General features: G+C 49.1%; 2 protein-coding genes across 2 annotated transcripts in view; one reads left to right on the top strand and one right to left on the bottom strand.

Moving 5' to 3' along the window:
* SYF2 (SYF2 pre-mRNA splicing factor) overlaps positions 1-17,364 on the bottom strand; it is a 466,254-nt gene that overhangs the window by 397,878 nt on the left and 51,012 nt on the right. The gene's annotated exons all lie outside the window — the stretch shown is intronic.
* MAN1C1 (mannosidase alpha class 1C member 1) overlaps positions 1-17,364 on the top strand; it is a 179,277-nt gene that overhangs the window by 70,895 nt on the left and 91,018 nt on the right. Inside the window, exon 2 of the mRNA XM_050791301.1 lies at positions 3,573-3,669. Coding sequence (XP_050647258.1) covers positions 3,573-3,669 — 97 coding nt within the window. The remainder of the gene's footprint in view (positions 1-3,572; positions 3,670-17,364) is intronic.

Genomic DNA, 17,364 nt, shown 5'->3' on the forward strand with positions numbered 1-17,364 from the left:
ATCTCTACTAAAAATACAAAAATTAGCTGAGCGTGGTGGCACACGCCTGTAATCCCAGCTACTCGGGAGGCTGAGGCAGGAGAATCGCTTGAGCCTGGGAGGCGGAGGTTGTGGTGAGCTGAGATTTCACCACTGCACTCCAGCCTGGACAACAGAGCAAGACTCCATCTCAAAAAAAAAAAAAAAAAAGAGAGAGAGAGAGAGAGAGACTACTATTAAGGAACTTCCCCAGGTGACCTTTGAGGTCTCAGAACTGCCTAAGCATGATTTCAGGAACTGTCTGTCTCTAAAGTCCAGGTATTACCCATGGCACACATCACCAGTTCTAGAGTGAAAACATTAGCCTTTCTGTGGGTCACTCTTTCTTGTGCCCCTCACAGTTCTACCTGTCCATCAGAACTCTTGTTCATCCATCCACGAAGCTTCCCTTGAGACACACACTTGCCCTCTTCTGAACACCTGTTGTCCAGCAGCCCCTCCTCTCTGGCTTGTTTGCCTGTTACATGTCTTGCCTGTGAAGCGTGTGGTCCACATTGAGTCTTCCAGCCATATGTTAAGCTCCAGAACCAATTCAGCAAATACTTAACAAGCACCTTCTTTGTGCCGGCCCTTGGATGCACTGTGGGGCATGTAGCTGTGAATGGGGGTGGGGGGCCTGACCAAATAGTTGCAGGTATAAAAGCTTGACTGCAGGCCACCATGGGTCTGCATCAGGAATGTGGGATGGTGTCTGACTTCGGGCTGGGAAGAAGGCCTCCCTGCAAAGGTGCCCTTTCAGCTGGGACCTGAAGGAAGATGGGCAGTTGGCAGGGGGGCAGAGGGTAGGAGCTGGGAGTGCATTCCCCGTGGCTATAGCCCAGACACAGGACAGGACACCTAGTAGGGGCTTACTTAGGGTGTGTTAGGGAGAGAGAGAAGGACCACCTTTCTGGGAGGGAGGCTGTCCTCTTCATCCCCTGTCCCCTGCTCACCCAGCATCTAGGCTGAGCCACCCATGGCCTGAGTCAGGAGGCACGTGTGCATTGAAGGAACGAAAACACGAAGAGTCAGCCCTGATTGCCTTGTGAATTCAGTCCCCAGTGATGCTGAGATGTTTTGTGCCTTCATTCCCTCCCTTGTTGTGGATGACTGTGAAAACGGGCCACATTCCAAACCTCACATTCCTGCAGTGACAGCTTCTTTGAGACCACGTAGATACCTGTGATTCTCGTAATTACTCCTGAACACCCACTTCTCTCTCTCTAGGTAGGGGGAATTTTCAGGGTGGGGTGTGGCCCCCCGCTTAGACCTCTCCTCCTCCTTTTCTGCTGTCATTTATGCATTAACAGCTTGCTGCTCCCCACCCCAGCCCCCCAGCCACCTGCCCGCTCTCCCCCAACACTGACTTAATAGAGAAAGCCCCCAGATAAGAGAGACTGAGGGAGGAGGCCGTTCTCTCTCAAGCACTCATGCCTGGCAATTATTTGTTGTTATTGCCGATTGAAGATAAGTAGAAAATAACAGAGGAATGGAACCAGGACTCAAAGCCCGTGCCAAGTGCTTGACTGTATTACCATGACGTTTGCATGTGTGTCACATGGGAAGCCACATGTCTGGCCAAGCCTGGGGGGTATCTGCTGCTCTGGGAGATGAGTGAGCCAGGTTCTGACCTGGCTGCTGTGCTGCCCTGAGCACTTCTCATCTCTGGACCTCAGTTTCATCATCTGTGAAATGGGGCAGCGGTGCTAGATTATTCTGCCATTTCATGGAGAGTCCAGGCCATGCACCTGTCAGGTCTACCTGCCCTCCTGGTTTGTGCATTCGGGCTGCAGCAGTGAGAGCAGCTGTTTACTGTCCTGGTGTGCCTGGAAGAGACGTCTTCTAAGCGTGGGCACCAGGAGTGGCCGAGCATGGAGAATACGGGTGGTGATATCCTAGAAAGTGGGCTGCTAAGGCGGGAAACACAGGCTGGGAGAGAGGAGGGGAAAGCCAAGGGATGCAGGACAGTGTCTGGAAGTGAGCGATACAATGTAACAGGTTGGTGCTTCTCAGATGTGGCCCATGGGCCAGCAGCAGCACATGGGAACTGGTAGAAAAGCAGATTCTTGGGCCCCACCCCAGACCTGCTGGATCAGAAACTCAGGGTGGGGCCCAATAACCTGTTTTAACAAGCCCCCCAATGATTCTGATGCCAGCCGACATTTGAGAGCTAAGAGACTGGATGAAAGGAGGGGTGGATAGCCGAGGCTTGGAGAACCAGTATTTTAAAGGTCAAGGAGGAAATAGAGCTAGTGTTTGTCAATCGCTTGCTGTGTCTGGTCGGAAACTGGGCATTCCCACTACTTTCTTTCATTTCAACCTACCAGGATGGTGGCAAGGCTGGCCTTGTCCCTTGCTAAAGCAGATCTCAGCTGATGCAACTAATTTCATGCCAGAGTCACAGAGATCGCGTCAGAGGTGGGATTAGGACCTAGGCATCTCCGATCTGGGAGCCTGAGTATTTCCCAGCACTAGGCTGCCTCCCCATCCACCTGCGTCTCAGCTCTGCTGCCACTGCGGGCCCCGGGCTCCTCCTCTGCTCCACAGGTCACTCCAGAACTCTGCTGTGCTGTGCTCCCTCTGCAGCCAGCCATGCCAAGGGAAAAGGGGCACACCATAAAGGCAAATGAGGGAGACCTTGGGGGCTGCAGCACAGGGTTGGGGGTGGACTGTCACCTTGCATCTGCTTCAGCCTGAAGATCCTGGGGCAGCTGGGGAGCAAGGTGCTGGCGTGACGCTCCTGAGAGCCGATGTAGCTGCCTTGCATCGTAAGAACTCGTGCATACTCTGGGTGACAGTCCATAAGCATCCATTGATGCCTACCTGTGCCAAGCCCTGTGCTGGTTGCTGTGGGAGAAACTGAGGCAAGGCAAGTGTTGTTTCTAGCCTCAAGGAGTTTATGGTCCAGAGCTAGAGGAACAACAAGTAACTGGGGTGAGCTGGAGTGCATGGGAGGCCAGGGTAGATCAAAGGAGTTCAAAGAGCTCGAATGGTGATTTTAGGGGACAAAACCAAGGCTTTGGGGACAGACCTAAGGCTTTGGAGCCAGAGGGGATGGCTCAGTTCCCAACATGCTCACTGACTGAGCGATCTCGGATGAGTTACCTCATGTCTACAACCTGTCTCCTTAGCTATAAAATGGGTTGACGATACCTAGCTCAGGGGAGTGTTCCGTTACAGCAAGCACGCGTTTTCCTTCCCTTCGGAGGATGACTTTAAGCGAGCAAAACAGGGAAGGCTTCCTGGAAGAGGTGACTTTTCACTTTGGCACTGAAGGATGTCTAGAATTTAGTGCTTTTTCTGTCTTCTCTAAGAAATCTGTGGGTAGGCCCTAGACACATGGCGTTGTCTAAGAAGAATGCCCTTCCCAGCAGCTATAACTGTACAAATAAAATCATGTTGAGAGGAAGTCACTTTCTTCAATTTGGAAAATTTGGAAGATTATTTTTTAGACGTAGTTTAAAATCCTGTTGCAAAGGGCAAAGCCAGGCGGCCAGTGCGCACTGCCAGGAATCGTCACACTGAGGTTCTCTCTGTGCTGCTTTTTCTTGCAGATGATGCGGTTTGCTTGGCAGAGCTATAAGCGTTATGCAATGGGGAAAAACGAACTCCGTCCACTAACGAAAGACGGCTACGAGGGTAACATGTTCGGTGAGTCGATTGAAACCACTTTGATATGGGGAGGGACCCACTGCCCGCCTGGTGACTGAGTGGAATTTTACTTTTGCCTTTTCACCTCCTGAGTTGTAGGGGCTCCTCAGTTCTTCACATCTGGGGTCTTCCAAGTCTGTGTTTCCTCTGGGCTGTTCAGGCTTCTGAGTCCTCCTAGATTTAGGGGGAATCCTATATGCTTCTCTCTAGCCTTACAGACTGCTTTATATGAAATTATCATTTATTTTTTAAAGTGCAGAAACTTGGAAATGGGAGTAGGGATAGTGAGGGATGGAGATTTGTTCCCATGGAGGTTTGGAGACCTAAAGAACACGGAGGACCAGGTTTAAATCCACTCCTCTGGAGTGTCGCCATGAAATGGTCTTGGATGTTTTCGTAGATTGCTGAACACATATCTGATGGGGTTGGGTACATGATTTTTAGAGTCGTTGGGGGCCGGGCGTGGTGGCCTTCACCTGTACTCCCAGTCACTTGGGAGGATGAGGTGGGAGGATCCCTTGAGCCTGGGAGTTCAGGTCCAGCCTGGGCAACATATTGAGACCCCATCTCAAAACGACAACAGCAGCAAAAACAAAAGGGTATAGAGTCATGGCTCACAAGCTACTTGGAAGCCAAATGGAGCAGCCGCACATCAGGAGCAGTGGCATGGGTCCTGCTGCTGCCTGGCAACTCATTGTGTTTTATCTGCAGCCCCACTTGCTGGTGTCTTTGTCCTCGCCCAGCCGCAGGATTCTCCTAACTCCCAGCCTTGGGAGCCTCTCTCTGTGGCTCAGAGGGACTGCAAGTTGCCTTCTTGTGGGCATGGCCTCAGATTCCAATAGTAACACCCATGCAAGTTGCCATCCCCCTTGTCTGCAGCCTGGCCTTCATCTCCCCTGAGGGACAGGAGTGGTGTGGGGCTGGAGAGGGGCAGTCCCATACCTGGATTCCTCACCCCTTACAAATACAGTCTCCTGAAGTCAGGAACCAAATAACTGAGTCTGAGATGGAAATTCCCAGGAAAATCTTAAAGGCAAATTTACAAGGGATATCCCCCTATCACCCCCATCGTGTGCGGCCCTATCAGAGGTGTCCATGTTATGGAAAAAGTGACAGGAATCTACCTTCCTCCCCTTCACCAGTCAGATCGTCACCTATCTGGCTGTTCAGACATTTCACTTCTCTTCTGGGAAATGGGGTGTGAACTGGGGCAGCTTTATGTATTTATTTTTCTCATTATCCTAGGAGTGTATGGGGGAAAAGGAAAGTATCAAAAAAGTGCAAATCAGGCAAAAAATAATAATAATAATCTGTTCTGCTCTGTAGATGCAGCCTCCATCGACATCTTTGCTTATTTCCTCTCAATCTTTTCTTCTTTCTGCTTTTTTTTCCCTTTTATATACCATTTTATGTCCTTTCTGCTCTTTTTTTTTTTTTTTTTTTTTTTGGCTTCATGTTACATCGTAAGTGTTTCCTGAAGTCATCTAAATGTTTTCATAAAGAATGTTTTTTTTTTTTTTTTTTTTTTTTTTTTTTTTGAGATGGAGTCTCTCTCTGTCGCCCAGGCTGGAGTGCAGTGGCCAGATCTCAGCTCACTGCAAGCTCCGCCTCCCGGGTTTACGCCATTCTCCTGCCTGAGCCTCCCGAGTAGCTGGGACCACAGGCGCCGCCACCTCGCCCGGCTAATTTTTTGTGTTTTTAGTAGAGACGAGGTTTCGCCGTGTTAGCCAGGATGGTCTCGATCTCCTGACCTTGTGATCCGCCCGTCTCGGCCTCCCAAAGTGCTGGGATTACAGGCTTGAGCCACCGCGCCCGGCCTCATAAAGAATGTTTTAATGGTGTCTGTGATTGTATGGATATGCCATAATTCATTTGATCATCTTGCTAATGTTGGGCAAAGATTGTTTCCATTTTTTTTGCTATTAAAAATAATGCATGAGTTATCTTTGGGCATAAAATTTTGTCTCGGGATAGATTTTTAGAGATGAATTCCTGAGCCAAATGGGAGGAAGAGAGATGTTTCTTTTACTTCAAATATGAATTAAAGAGATATGTTGATTCCCGTTAGGAACCTGGCTATCTTACCTGCCTAGAACACAGAGCTTCCCTAAATATCCTGCATCAGCCCTAGGGAAAGATTGCTGGTGCAGATCCCATCAAAGTTGTTGGAGTTTTGCTATTAGTATAAACAAGGAAGTTATCAAGAAAGCTTCCTCTTTCTCTCTAAACGCAGTTTGCAAATATTCAGGGAATTGGTGGTGGGGTGGGAGGGGCTGTTGACTTCTCCAACTGCACATAGCACGGGCACAGGTATGGCTCAGACCATCACAGGAAATGCTTCTGGGAGAGATTCCAATTTGTAAAATTCCTCAGGGCCTAGGATTTAAATCTCAACCCTCTGGCCCCTTTCCAGTCACCCAGCCTGGTGGCGCATGCTTGAGCCATCTGGAATGATGGAAAGAGCCCGGAGTTAGAATTGGATGACCTGAGCGCAAGTCCTCACTCCGTCCTGAGCTGTGTGGCCAAATTCAAGGCACTTAACCTCTCTGGGCCCCTGTTGGTTCATCATTCATACTGGAACCACTAGAAGGATATAAATGAGTGTGTACGAACAAGCAAAGGGCCATGTCTACATGAGTGATTTATGATTTCTGTTGTAATAAATGAGGTTGGCAGTTGTCCCAGTCAGCCCATGGCAGGCTCTGAGGTCCCTTGGGTTGTCTGTCTCAGGAGCGGCCTTGGCAGGGCCCAGGGAACCCTGTCATCCAGTACCTGTAGCATTCCTAGCAGTGAGGCAGAGCCTTCCCTCTGCAGCCAGCAGATGAGCCGCAGTGGGCAGCTGGCGCCTGGGAAAGGGAGGTGCATGGGGACCTGGTGCTGGGCAGGGAGAGCCGGTCTTGATTGACTCCTTCTCTCCATATATAACTTGTTAGGTGGCAGTGCCTCGTGCTGATGCTGGGGATACAGGGATAAATGGGACAGTGAAAGTTCTACCCACTCTGCCAAGACATGCACTGGCAACCCTTCCTGAAGTCTCTTGGAGGTCTGTCTAGGTGCTCTCAGAGAGAGGGACAAGTGCGGGTGACCACAGGTACTGACATGGACAGTCCTTACGGACTGGAACTTCCGGCAGACCTCGTTTAAATTCAGACTTTACTGCTTCCTGGTTGTGTGACCTTGAACAAGTCATTTCTCTCTGAGGCTGAGTTTTTCTGTAAATTGGAGCTAATGATAAACTTAAATCCCGGCCTAGGGACTGCCTGACAAATAGACCCTGTTAACAGTGGTAGTTCAGATCACTGTCACCACAAATGGGTCTCAGGATACAGAGGCTTATGGGAACACACCCAAAGGATGAGGGCTGAGGGGCATTCTCGGAGCCTGAGAGGGGTTCTAGTTGGGGTGAACCCATGACGGGCACTGAAGCTAGACTATTCCCAAAGATAGGAGATGAACTGGCCTGAATGAAGCAGCTAGTCACCCACCACTTCTTTTCTGGACTCATGGGGGCTGCTGGGTTGCATCATCCCTGGACATTTAATGTCCTCCCTATAGGCCGAGCCCTGCAGACTGTGCCGGTGGCAGGCTGTGCCCATTCTGCTGTGCTGGCTGAGTAGGGTATACAAGGAGACCCTGAGCAGCGCCCCGCCTCCTGGTGCTTGGCTTGGACACAGGCCCCTGCAGCCTCGTCTCTGGCCTGCAGGGCTGGCAGGGCTGTGTAATGGAAGGGTAATGAGTTCACACGGGTGCCTCGTTTTGCTGAGATTTACAGGAGCTGCAGCGGGGGCAGTGGGATGCCCGAGCCTGGTCTCCCAGTGCAGCACTTCACCAAGCGAATCCCCCTCCCAGCCGCCCACTTGCCCTTCCTTGAATCTATTCTTACTTTAAGGACAAGATCTCTGGGTGAGGCGTCTCTGAAGCCAGTTTCTGTGTCCTAAACAAGTCAGTGTCAAAGTGGCTTTCTTTTTACCCACATCCGGCTCAGCAGGCCCTGTCAGAAGATGTTCCCCAAAGCCCAGTGGCCACCAACAAAGAGGATGCAGCCTGTTCCTCGCCTTGTGGCTCAGAACAAGGCTGATCTCTGCCTCTTTTTTTTTTTTGAGATGGAGTCTTGCTCTGTTGCCTAGGCCGGAGTGCAGTGGCGCAGCCTCAGCTCACTTCAACCTCTGCCTCCCGGGTTCAAGCGATTCTCCTGCTTCAGCCTCCTGAGTAGCTGGGATTATAGGTGTGCGCCACCATGTCTGGCTAATTTTTGTATTTTTAGTAGAGACAGGGTTTCTCCAGGTTGGTCAGGCTGGTCTCGAGCTCCTGACCTCGTGATCTTCCCTCCTTGGCTTCCCAAAGTGCTGGGATTACAGGCGTGAGCCACCACGCCCGGCTCATCTCTGCCCCTTTCTCCTCTGCTGAGAGGTGGCCAGATAGGGCAGTTAGTGTCTGGCTGGGTGGCAGAAAGAGCATGGGCTTTGAATCCAGACAGGCCTGGGTGGAAACTCTAGGTTACTGCTTAGGGGCTGTAGAGTGGAGCAGGGGCCCCGCCTCCAGTCTGTGGTGAGGATTAGAGAGGCCTGCAAAGGCTTAGCCCCGTGCTAGGCACAGAGCAGTCACTTGATCGGGGGGTGCTGTTCTTGCCGTTATGTCACAGAGGTGAATTTGCAGCTTGAAGAATGCATGGCAGAGTCAAGGAGGAACCAACCGTAAAGTGGCTCAGTACCCTGAGGCTTGACTTCCTCGCCTGTAAAGGGTGCAGATGATACACCTGCTGCTAGGCTTTGGGGGAATATTAAATAAGCTAGCTAAAGAACATGAACTCAGCCGGGTGTGGTGGCTCACGCCTGTAATCCCAGCCCTTTGGGAGGCTGAGGCGAGTGGATCACTTGAGGTCAGGAGTTCGAGACAAAGCCTGGTCAACATGGTGAAAGCCCATCTCTACTAAAATACAAAAAGTAGCTGGGCGTGGTGACAGGCGCCTGTAATCCCAGGTACTCAGGAGGCTGAGGCGGGAGAATCTCATGAACCCAGGAGGCAGAGGTTGCAGTGAGCTGAGATCTGAGATCGTGTCACTGCCCTCCAGCCTGGGCAACAGAGACTCCGTTTCAAAAACAACAACAACAAAAAAGGACTTAGACTCTGGGGCCAGATGGCTTGCATGTGCATGCTGCTTTGCCACTTACTAGCTGCGTGACCTTGGGCAAGTTTCTTAACCTCTCTGGGCCTCAGTTTTCCCATCTATAAAGTGGGAACAATAATAGTACCTCCTTCACAAGATTGTTTTGGGAACGAAATGAGTTCACACACATGAAGTGCTTATATTCATGCGCAGCACATAGGAAGCATTCATCAAGCGTCAGCTGTGGTGAGGATGCTGCAAAGCCCTTAGAACAGTGTGTGCTGCTCCCATTTTGACTGGGGTGGGCGTCCAAGTCCCCTGGACCCAGGAAGCCACATGAGGACTTCAGGGCTTTTCCAGCCCTGATTCCCCCTGTTTGTTCCCCCAGCCCTCAAATGCCCATGGCAGAAGTCTTGGCGGGCAGAAGTCTTGGTAGGCTCTGTACCTCTCGCACCTTCATGGAAGCAGCTTACACCGGAACTTGTAACAGGAGGAGGTGGGGAAGGTTAGGGTTCACGACCTTGGAATAAAGGCCTCCTGCCAATGGCCATTGGTGGTCAGCTGGACAACCTTGAAAGTACTTAACAGATATCCATCTTTCCAATAAATCTGTGTAGTCCATGAGAAATTCTTCCTCCGTTGGCAGCAGGGGAAATTGTCAAGGGGCACAGAGTCCTGGAATGTCGCCACTGGAGGGGTTCTTTGATGGTGAGTCCAACCCCCTCATTTAGAGTTGAGGAAACTAAGGCTCAGAGAGGGGAAAGGGCTTGCCTGGTGTGATCCAGAATGTTAACTGGGGGACCGGGACTGGAACTCTGGTGGCCTGAGTCTCAGTGCAGTGCTCTTTGCGCCACACACTCTGAGATCAGCTAGATCGTTCAAGGCCGTGCTGCGAAAACACAGCCCTGCCCATCATGGCCAAGTCACCACCAACAACTAGAAATCCTCAGAGCGTTAGCAGGGGGAAACTGTCTCTTAGGAGGTGTCTGATTTCAGGCCCAAGAACCCATTCCTTGCACATACCTCATGCCAGGCACCATAGCTGTATTCACTCTTTTTTAAAAATATATATGTATTTTTTAAATTAATTCAGACGGGGTTTTGCTATGTTTCCTGGGCTGATCTTGAACTCCTGTGCTCAAGCGATCCTCTCAAAGTGCTAGGATTACAGGCGGGAGCCACTATGTCCAGCCCATGGCTGTATTTCCATTTTCTACCTCACAGCCCTTATAAAATCTAAATTACCCATCTTATCCCCATTGCACAGATGAGGAGACTGGGATTTGGCAAGTTTGAGGACTTGCAAAGTCTTAATCCCAGTTCCGCTGGACTTCAAAACCCAAGCCATTGACTACCATGCTGCTGTATCGCCCAGTGACCACGTACAGTGGCCATCAAGAACAAAGTGGGGTAGAGGAATGGGCTCGGGGTTGGTGTATGCCACATCCTGCACACCACTGCCCCAGTGGAAAGCCAGGCAAGGCCTGTGATTCGTGGTCAGGGTCTGCAGCCTCCCATCTCTAGGCATCATCATTTATTAGACATCAGCTGAGTACTCAGGGCTTGAACAGAAGACGTAGATTTCCCTCTTTTCTTCCACCGTAGGAATACCTTTTGTCTGTGCCTCATAACCTAAAAACATCTAGAGTTCACTCTTGAACAACACAGGGGTTAGAGGCGCCAACCCCCTGCACGGGTGAAAATCTGAGTCTAACTTTTGACTTCCCAGAAACATAACTGCTTATTAACCTACTGTTGACTGGAAGCTTTACCAATGAAAAGTTAATACATATTTTGTATGTTCTGTGTATTATATACTGTATTACAATAACATAAGCTAGAGAAAAGTGTCATGAAGAAAAGGAAGAGAAAATATATTTACTGTCCATTAAGTGAAAGTGGATCATCATAAAGGTCCTCATCATTTTCCTCATCATTTTCATGTTGATCAGGCTGAGGAGGAAGAAGTGGGAGTTGGTCTTCTGTCTCAGGAATGGCAGAGGCAGAAGAAAATCTGCATTGGCTGGGCCTGGTGGCTCACATCTGTAATCGCAGCACTTTAGGAGGCCAAAGTGGGCGGATCACCTGAGGTCAGGAGTTCGAAACCAGCCCGACCAACATGGTGAAACCCTGTCTCTACTAAAAATACAAAAAAATTAGCTGGGCATGGTGCCGCCCACCTGTAGTCCCAGCTACTCGGGAGGCTGAGGCAGCTGAATTGTTTGAACCTGGGAGGTGGAGATTGCAGTGAGCCGAGGTCACCCCACTGCACTCCAGCCTGGGCGACAGAGTGAGACTCCATCTCAAAAAAAAAAAAAAAGAGAGAAAATCTGTGATGAAGTGGACCCATGCATTACAAGTTCATGTTGATCAAGGCCAAATGTACTTGCAAAACATACCATTGGCTGTCAGTGTGATGGACAGGGAGGAGAATGGATTTGAGAACCAGACCAGCCTAAGTTTGAATCCTGTCTCTGCTACTTTGTAGTCATGTAACTTTGGGTGAGTTTCTTAACTTCGCTCCACCTCAGTTTCCCCATCTGTACAATGGCGATAACAACTACTACACTCAAAAGCTATAAGGATTAAATAAAGTTGATGTGTGTAAAACACCTGGTGTATAGTACCTGCTGATATGCAGTCATAAAATGTAAGCTGCTGTCATTATTATGTTTGGTAAAAAGTAATAATGAGAATAATTATAGTCCAAGGAAAGAAACAGTGCCTGACGCAGGGTAGGCTTTCAGTACATTTTGTAGAATAAATAAATTGCCTAGTGCACTCTCTGCATGACCTATTTTCCCTCATGCCCTTCGGCCTGGGTTTGGCTGGGTAGGGGCTGGGTCTTGCTGTGTTCTCTATTCCTCTCATCCCCTGCAGCTGCCTTGACCTCTTGTCACAGAGTACACTCAGAATCAACAGACAGACCCTGTAAAAAGTAGCAGTTCCCTTTAGTCAGCAGATCTGATGTTCAGGCATCTTCTCTGTGCTTGCGTGGCCAAAAGTAACGTCTCCCTGCTCTGAACCAGCCCCAGGATGACCATGAGGAGCCCCAAATTGGATTCCGCCTCTGCCTCGCAAATCCCCAATAGAACTGCCAGCCAAATCCCCATTTCGAGGGATGATTTATGGCCTTGGGTGAGTTAAGAGGCAAAATGAACACAGCATGATTTTCAGATCACAGGCTGGGAATGTTCAGCCTTGGCAGAGAGAAAAATCATCTTTGCCTTGTAAACGGAGCAAATATGATGTTGAAGAGGGAATAAATCCAGGCCCCAAGATGTCATTTTTACAATTGCTTTTTGGCGTGTGACTTAGTAGTGCCTTCTGCAAACTGTTCACACTCTCCCCCTCCACACACACAGCAGCCTTGGTGGGTCTTTTTGTGGGGGTGAGAGTTACTCCACCAGTGTGGCTGCCTTGGGAACTGCAGATGTTGCCAGATAGATAGTTTGTGAAAACCAGCTGCTTCACTAGTTTTCCATAGATCTCCACGTATGTTTCTGGGAGATAGCAGCTTTGACTTCAGAGATATGCCTGGGTTTAAATCCCATCCCTAGCACTTACCAGCTGAGTGAAATTGGGCAAGTCACAGACTTCTCTGAACCTCGGTCTACTCACCTGTGAAATGGGGGGTTGGCACACGGTAAGCCTTCACCAAACATTACATTTTTTTCCTTCCCTGAAGGTGTACACACCCTTCCTGGTGTGTACATTTTACTTATCTGACTGAAAATACCATAACTACTTGATGAGTTTTGTTTTTTGCAGGTTTTTCTCTGGAGAAAAAAAAAATCCATAGTTCCTGGAAACTCAGAAACTCGGGCTATGTTGCTCACTGATTCTGGCAGGCCATGGTGCACATTCCTGACCCAGGCTTTGAGTTTGTTTTGAGAAAAAGCTGTCATCAGCTTTGTAAGTGGTGATGTTGCAATTCCTTGGATAGGATGGGTCAGGCTTAAGGGCAGCAAGCAAACCTTCCTGGTAGTCACATGCTTTGAGAGCCCTGAAAGCTCCATCCGGAGGCCAGAGGCTATAAAAGTCAGAGGAAATGACTTAGGAGCACTGGTCACTGACAGCCAGGCCCTTAGCCCAAGGAAGTTAAGAGAACCTGCTGTTAGACAGATGCTGTGGCCCCATGGTGGTCTCCTTGTGACCTTGAGTGACATGTGCACAATTCCTCGGCCACCTTCTGATGATTAGAATATTCTTGGGGCCCAAGAGGTGGTCATCAGAGCAAAGCATGCCTCGAAATTAGCCTGTCGCAGTGTCGTGCACTCACACCGCCAACCGACCACTCGCCGCTCCACGCTCTGCCCTTTCCTTCTTCAAAGAGTTTTTTGCCGAGCAGTTTCTAATTAAGATGCATCTTGGCCATTTTCTTGTTCTTTAAAAGGCTTTCCACTAGCACAGAGCATAATTTATTTCTCTAGAAAATATAGTAGCAAGTTGTTGTCAAAAGAAAATCGGAGGTTAAGAGCCTTGGGTTCGTGTCCCTGCTCTGGCGCCAGTGGCCGTGTGAGCCGGCGTCCTCTGGGCCTCGTCTCATCATCAGTACAAAGCGGTTTGCTTTCTCTCTGCCCAGGGTTCTGTGACTGCTGGTTGCTTACTAGGTTGATTTCTTTCTTTCTTTTTCATTTCGAAGTGGGTATTCGGGCTGGTCCTCTTGGAATCTGAAATTTGAGCAACAAGTCTTGTTCCTGTCAGGAGAGGAGTGAGTCAGGGTGTCTATTCCCAGAGCAAGTTGCTGGGGATGTAGGAGATGATTCATATTGAAATTGACATTCTCTCCTGGTGGCAGCGTGTTCCGCCCACTTTGCGAAGACCTTTCCTTCCTTAGAAACAAGGCTGAGCCTACAGCAACAGCCTCCTTTTCTTCTCACCGCATTGATGGCAAGCACTTGCCAAGTTTCCCAGCAAACCCTGTGACAAATAGGTATGTGCATTCCCAGAATCTCAGACTGCCAGGCCACTTGGATCCTTTGTAGCCTGCGGTCCAGTGTCTGAGGACCGGGAGGCAGGTCCTGAGAGGGCCGGGACTCCCTGAGGTCAGACAGCCGGGATCAAACCCTAGTCTTCTAACTTGAGCCTCTACTTTTTTGTTTTAAAATTACCTTTTAAAAATTGGGGTATAGCTTATAACATGTCTACATTAAAATGCACCAAAATGCACCAATCTTAAGTGCACAGTCTAATGGATTTTACGTATAGATACCTCTGTGTAACTGCCATGCAGGTCAAGATTAAAAACGTTTCCATCACTCTAAAAGGTTCTTTCAGGCCCTTCCTAGTCTGTAGCTCCCCAAGGGTAGCTGCTGTTCTTGTTTTACTTTTTCTTTCTTCTTTTTTAAAATATAGACAGGGTCTAGATCTGTTGTCCAAACTGGAGTGCAGTGGTATGACCATAGCTCACTGCAGCCTCTAACTCCTGGGCTCAAGCAATCCTCCCACCTCAGCCTCTGGGTAGCTAGGACTGCAAGCACAGGACACCACACCTGGCTAATTTTTTAATTTTTTGTAGAGATGAGGTCTTGCTATGTTGCCCAGGCTGGTGTCAAACTCCTGGCCTCAAGGAGTCCTCCTGCCTCAGCCTCCCACAGTGTTGGGATTACAGGCATGAGCCACCATGCCTGAGTAGCTACTATTCTGACTTCTCTCACCATAGATTAGTTTTGTCTGCTTTAAAATTTTGTATTATACTGCATGCACTCTTTTATGGTGTGCTTTTTTCCTCATTATTGTATCATGAACACTAGTTTGTTTTTCCTGTTTTTCTTTCCATTCTGTTCCTGGACATTTTTGTTTTCAGGATTTGGTTGTATCATACCAAAAAGAAACCCTGTACTCAATGGCAGTTACTCCTCATTTCTCATCCTCTTTCCCGCATTTCCCAGTCCTAGGCAACCACTAATCTATACTCTGTCTCTGTATAGACTTGCCTGTTCTGAACACTTCATATAAATGCTATCATACCGTATCTGGTCTTTTGTGACTGACTGCTTTCACTAAGCATAAGGTTTCAAGGTTCATCCACATTGTAGCATGTATCATCAGTACTTCATTCCTAGTGTTATTTGGAATTGCCTAGAAACATTCCTTTATATGGATATACCACATTTTATTTGTCCATTCAGCAGTTGATAGACGTTTGGATTGTTTCTATGTTTGTTTACTGTTAGGAATAATGCTGATACAAACATTCATGTATAAGCTTTTATGTGGACATAGGTTTTCATTTCTCTTGGGTACATGCCTAGGAGTGGAATTGCTGGTTCTTTTGGTAGCTCTACATGTAACTTTTTGAGGAACTGCCAGACTGTTCTATAGCGGCTGCACCATTTTAAATTCCCACCAGGGGTGTTTAAGGGTTATGAACATTTCTGTGCATGTTTTTTGGTGTAAATGAGGAGTCGTTTATGTTGCAATACACCCAGGATTTGAATTGCTGGGTCAGACTGTATTCGTATGTTAAGTTTTAGTTGGAGGCTGCCAGATTTCCAAAGTAGTTAAACCAATTCGTAGTTTTGCCAGCTGTGTGTGAGAATTCTAGTTGCCCCATTATCCTTGCCAATGCTTGCTATTATCAGGTATGCTTCACTTTTGCCTCCTGCTAAATGCTGCCTCTCTCCTCATCAAACCCCACAATGTTCAAAGCCCCAGCTTGCTGGCCCAGAGCTCCCCTGCACTGCCTGCTAAGCGCTGGTCTAGAGATGGTCCCTGCTCTTCCTGCCTTCATTTACTTGTGATTTGGGGCTCCCACACCAGCTGCCTCAAGTGCTTCTTGCAGCAGAAGGAGCAATCGGCGAAGTCTTCCTTCACCCTCTTCTCTTCACACTCCCTGATGCCATGGGGTGGTCTCTGTTTCCCATTCCACTGCAGCTCTGGTGTGACAGGCTTAAGCTTCTGCTGAAGTAGAGCTTCTCCAGTCTGGTACCAGGATAGGGGTGTTAATGGAGAAAGTGTTGACGTGGGAGTCAGGAGGCTGAGTTCTTCAAATCCTGGCCCCACCACTAACTCACTGGGCAGGGATCACGTTTCTTTTCTTAGCCTCAGTTTTCTGTCCTGTAGAGTGGGGATGATAATGTCCTCTTACAGGATTGGTGTTGGGATCTCATGAGACCATTCCTTCTTGTGGGTAATTGTTCAGTGCCTGCTGTGTGCCACACACTGTTTAGGCACAAGACAAGTAGCAGGGAGCAAGACAGACGTTCTGTGTCCCTCCCTGGCCAGTGAGGAGACGGACACATGAATCATACTTCCAGTGAAGACCGTCTGTGTGAGTACTGTGAGGTACAGGCTCACACCAAGGGCTATTCAACTCATTCTTGGAGGGATGAGCTTCAAAAAAGCTTACTGGAACTGGGCGCGGTGGCTCACACCTGTAATCCCAGCACTTTGGGAGGTGGAGGCAGGCAGATCACAAGGTTAGGAGTTTGAGACCAGCCTGGCCAACATGGTAAAACCCTGTCGCTACTAAAAATACAAAAATTAGCCAGACATGGTGGCATGCATCTGTAATCCCAGCTACTTGGGAGGCTAAGGCAAGAGAATTGCTTGAACCTTGGAGGCGGAGGTTGCAGTGAGCAGAAATCGCACCACTGCACTCCAGCCTGGGAGACAGAGCAAGACTCTGTCTTGGAAAAAAAAAAAAAAAAAAAAAAAAAAAGCTTATTGGGAAAGCTGACCTCCAAACTGAGACTGGAAGCATGAATGAAGAAACATGAAGGGCTGGGCACAGTGGCTTATGCCTATAATCCCAGCACTTTGGGAGGCCAAGGCAGGCAGATCACCTGAGATTGGGAGTTCGAGACCAGCCTGACCAACATGGAGAAACCCCGTCTCTACTAAAAATACAAAAGTAGTTGAGCTTGTTGGTACATGCCTGTAATCCCAGCTACTCAGGAGGCTGAGGCAGGAGAATCGCTTGAACCAGAGAGGTGGAGATTGCGGTGAGCCGAGATCGCGCCATTGCATTCCAACCTGGGCAACAAGAGTGAAACTCCATCTCAAAAAAAAAAAAAAAGAAACGAGAGAGGGATTATGGCACAGAAACACATGGACAAAGGCCTAGACAGGAGATGTGGCAAGACCTCGGCCCCTTGAGGTCTAAAAGATGTTCAGTGTGGCTGTACTGGGTGGGGGCTGTGGTAAGACGCCATCTGTGAGTGGTGCTGGCATATAAATCGGGTCATAAATGTAGCTCCTGGTATTTCCTCCCCACTCCGGGTCCCAAGAGCCAGGCCAGGATACCTGCCTTTTAACTGCTTTTCAGCCATCAGTCGACTCGGCCACCCAGATGAGGCCTGATCCCCATCACAGAGTGTGGGCGTCTGACATATGGTCTCTTGGGTTACTTCTAGGTCCTAAAATAGCAGGTGATTGGGCCACTGCTGGGTGTGTTTCATCCTGGCTGATGACAGCCTGGTACAGCCAGGCAGACAGCAGGGTCAGCCCTGGAGACAGAGGTGCTTCATGGGTCACAGTGGCCCCACGCTGCCCCACAGCCAGTGGAGACTGAGCCACGGCCACCTCTCTGGAAGGTGTGAGCCAGGGCTTCACTTCCCACTGCTACTCGGGGCCTCCGAGGC

This window comes from Macaca thibetana, chromosome 1, assembly GCF_024542745.1.
Source record: "Macaca thibetana thibetana isolate TM-01 chromosome 1, ASM2454274v1, whole genome shotgun sequence".
NCBI classification, from domain to species: domain Eukaryota; kingdom Metazoa; phylum Chordata; class Mammalia; order Primates; family Cercopithecidae; genus Macaca; species Macaca thibetana.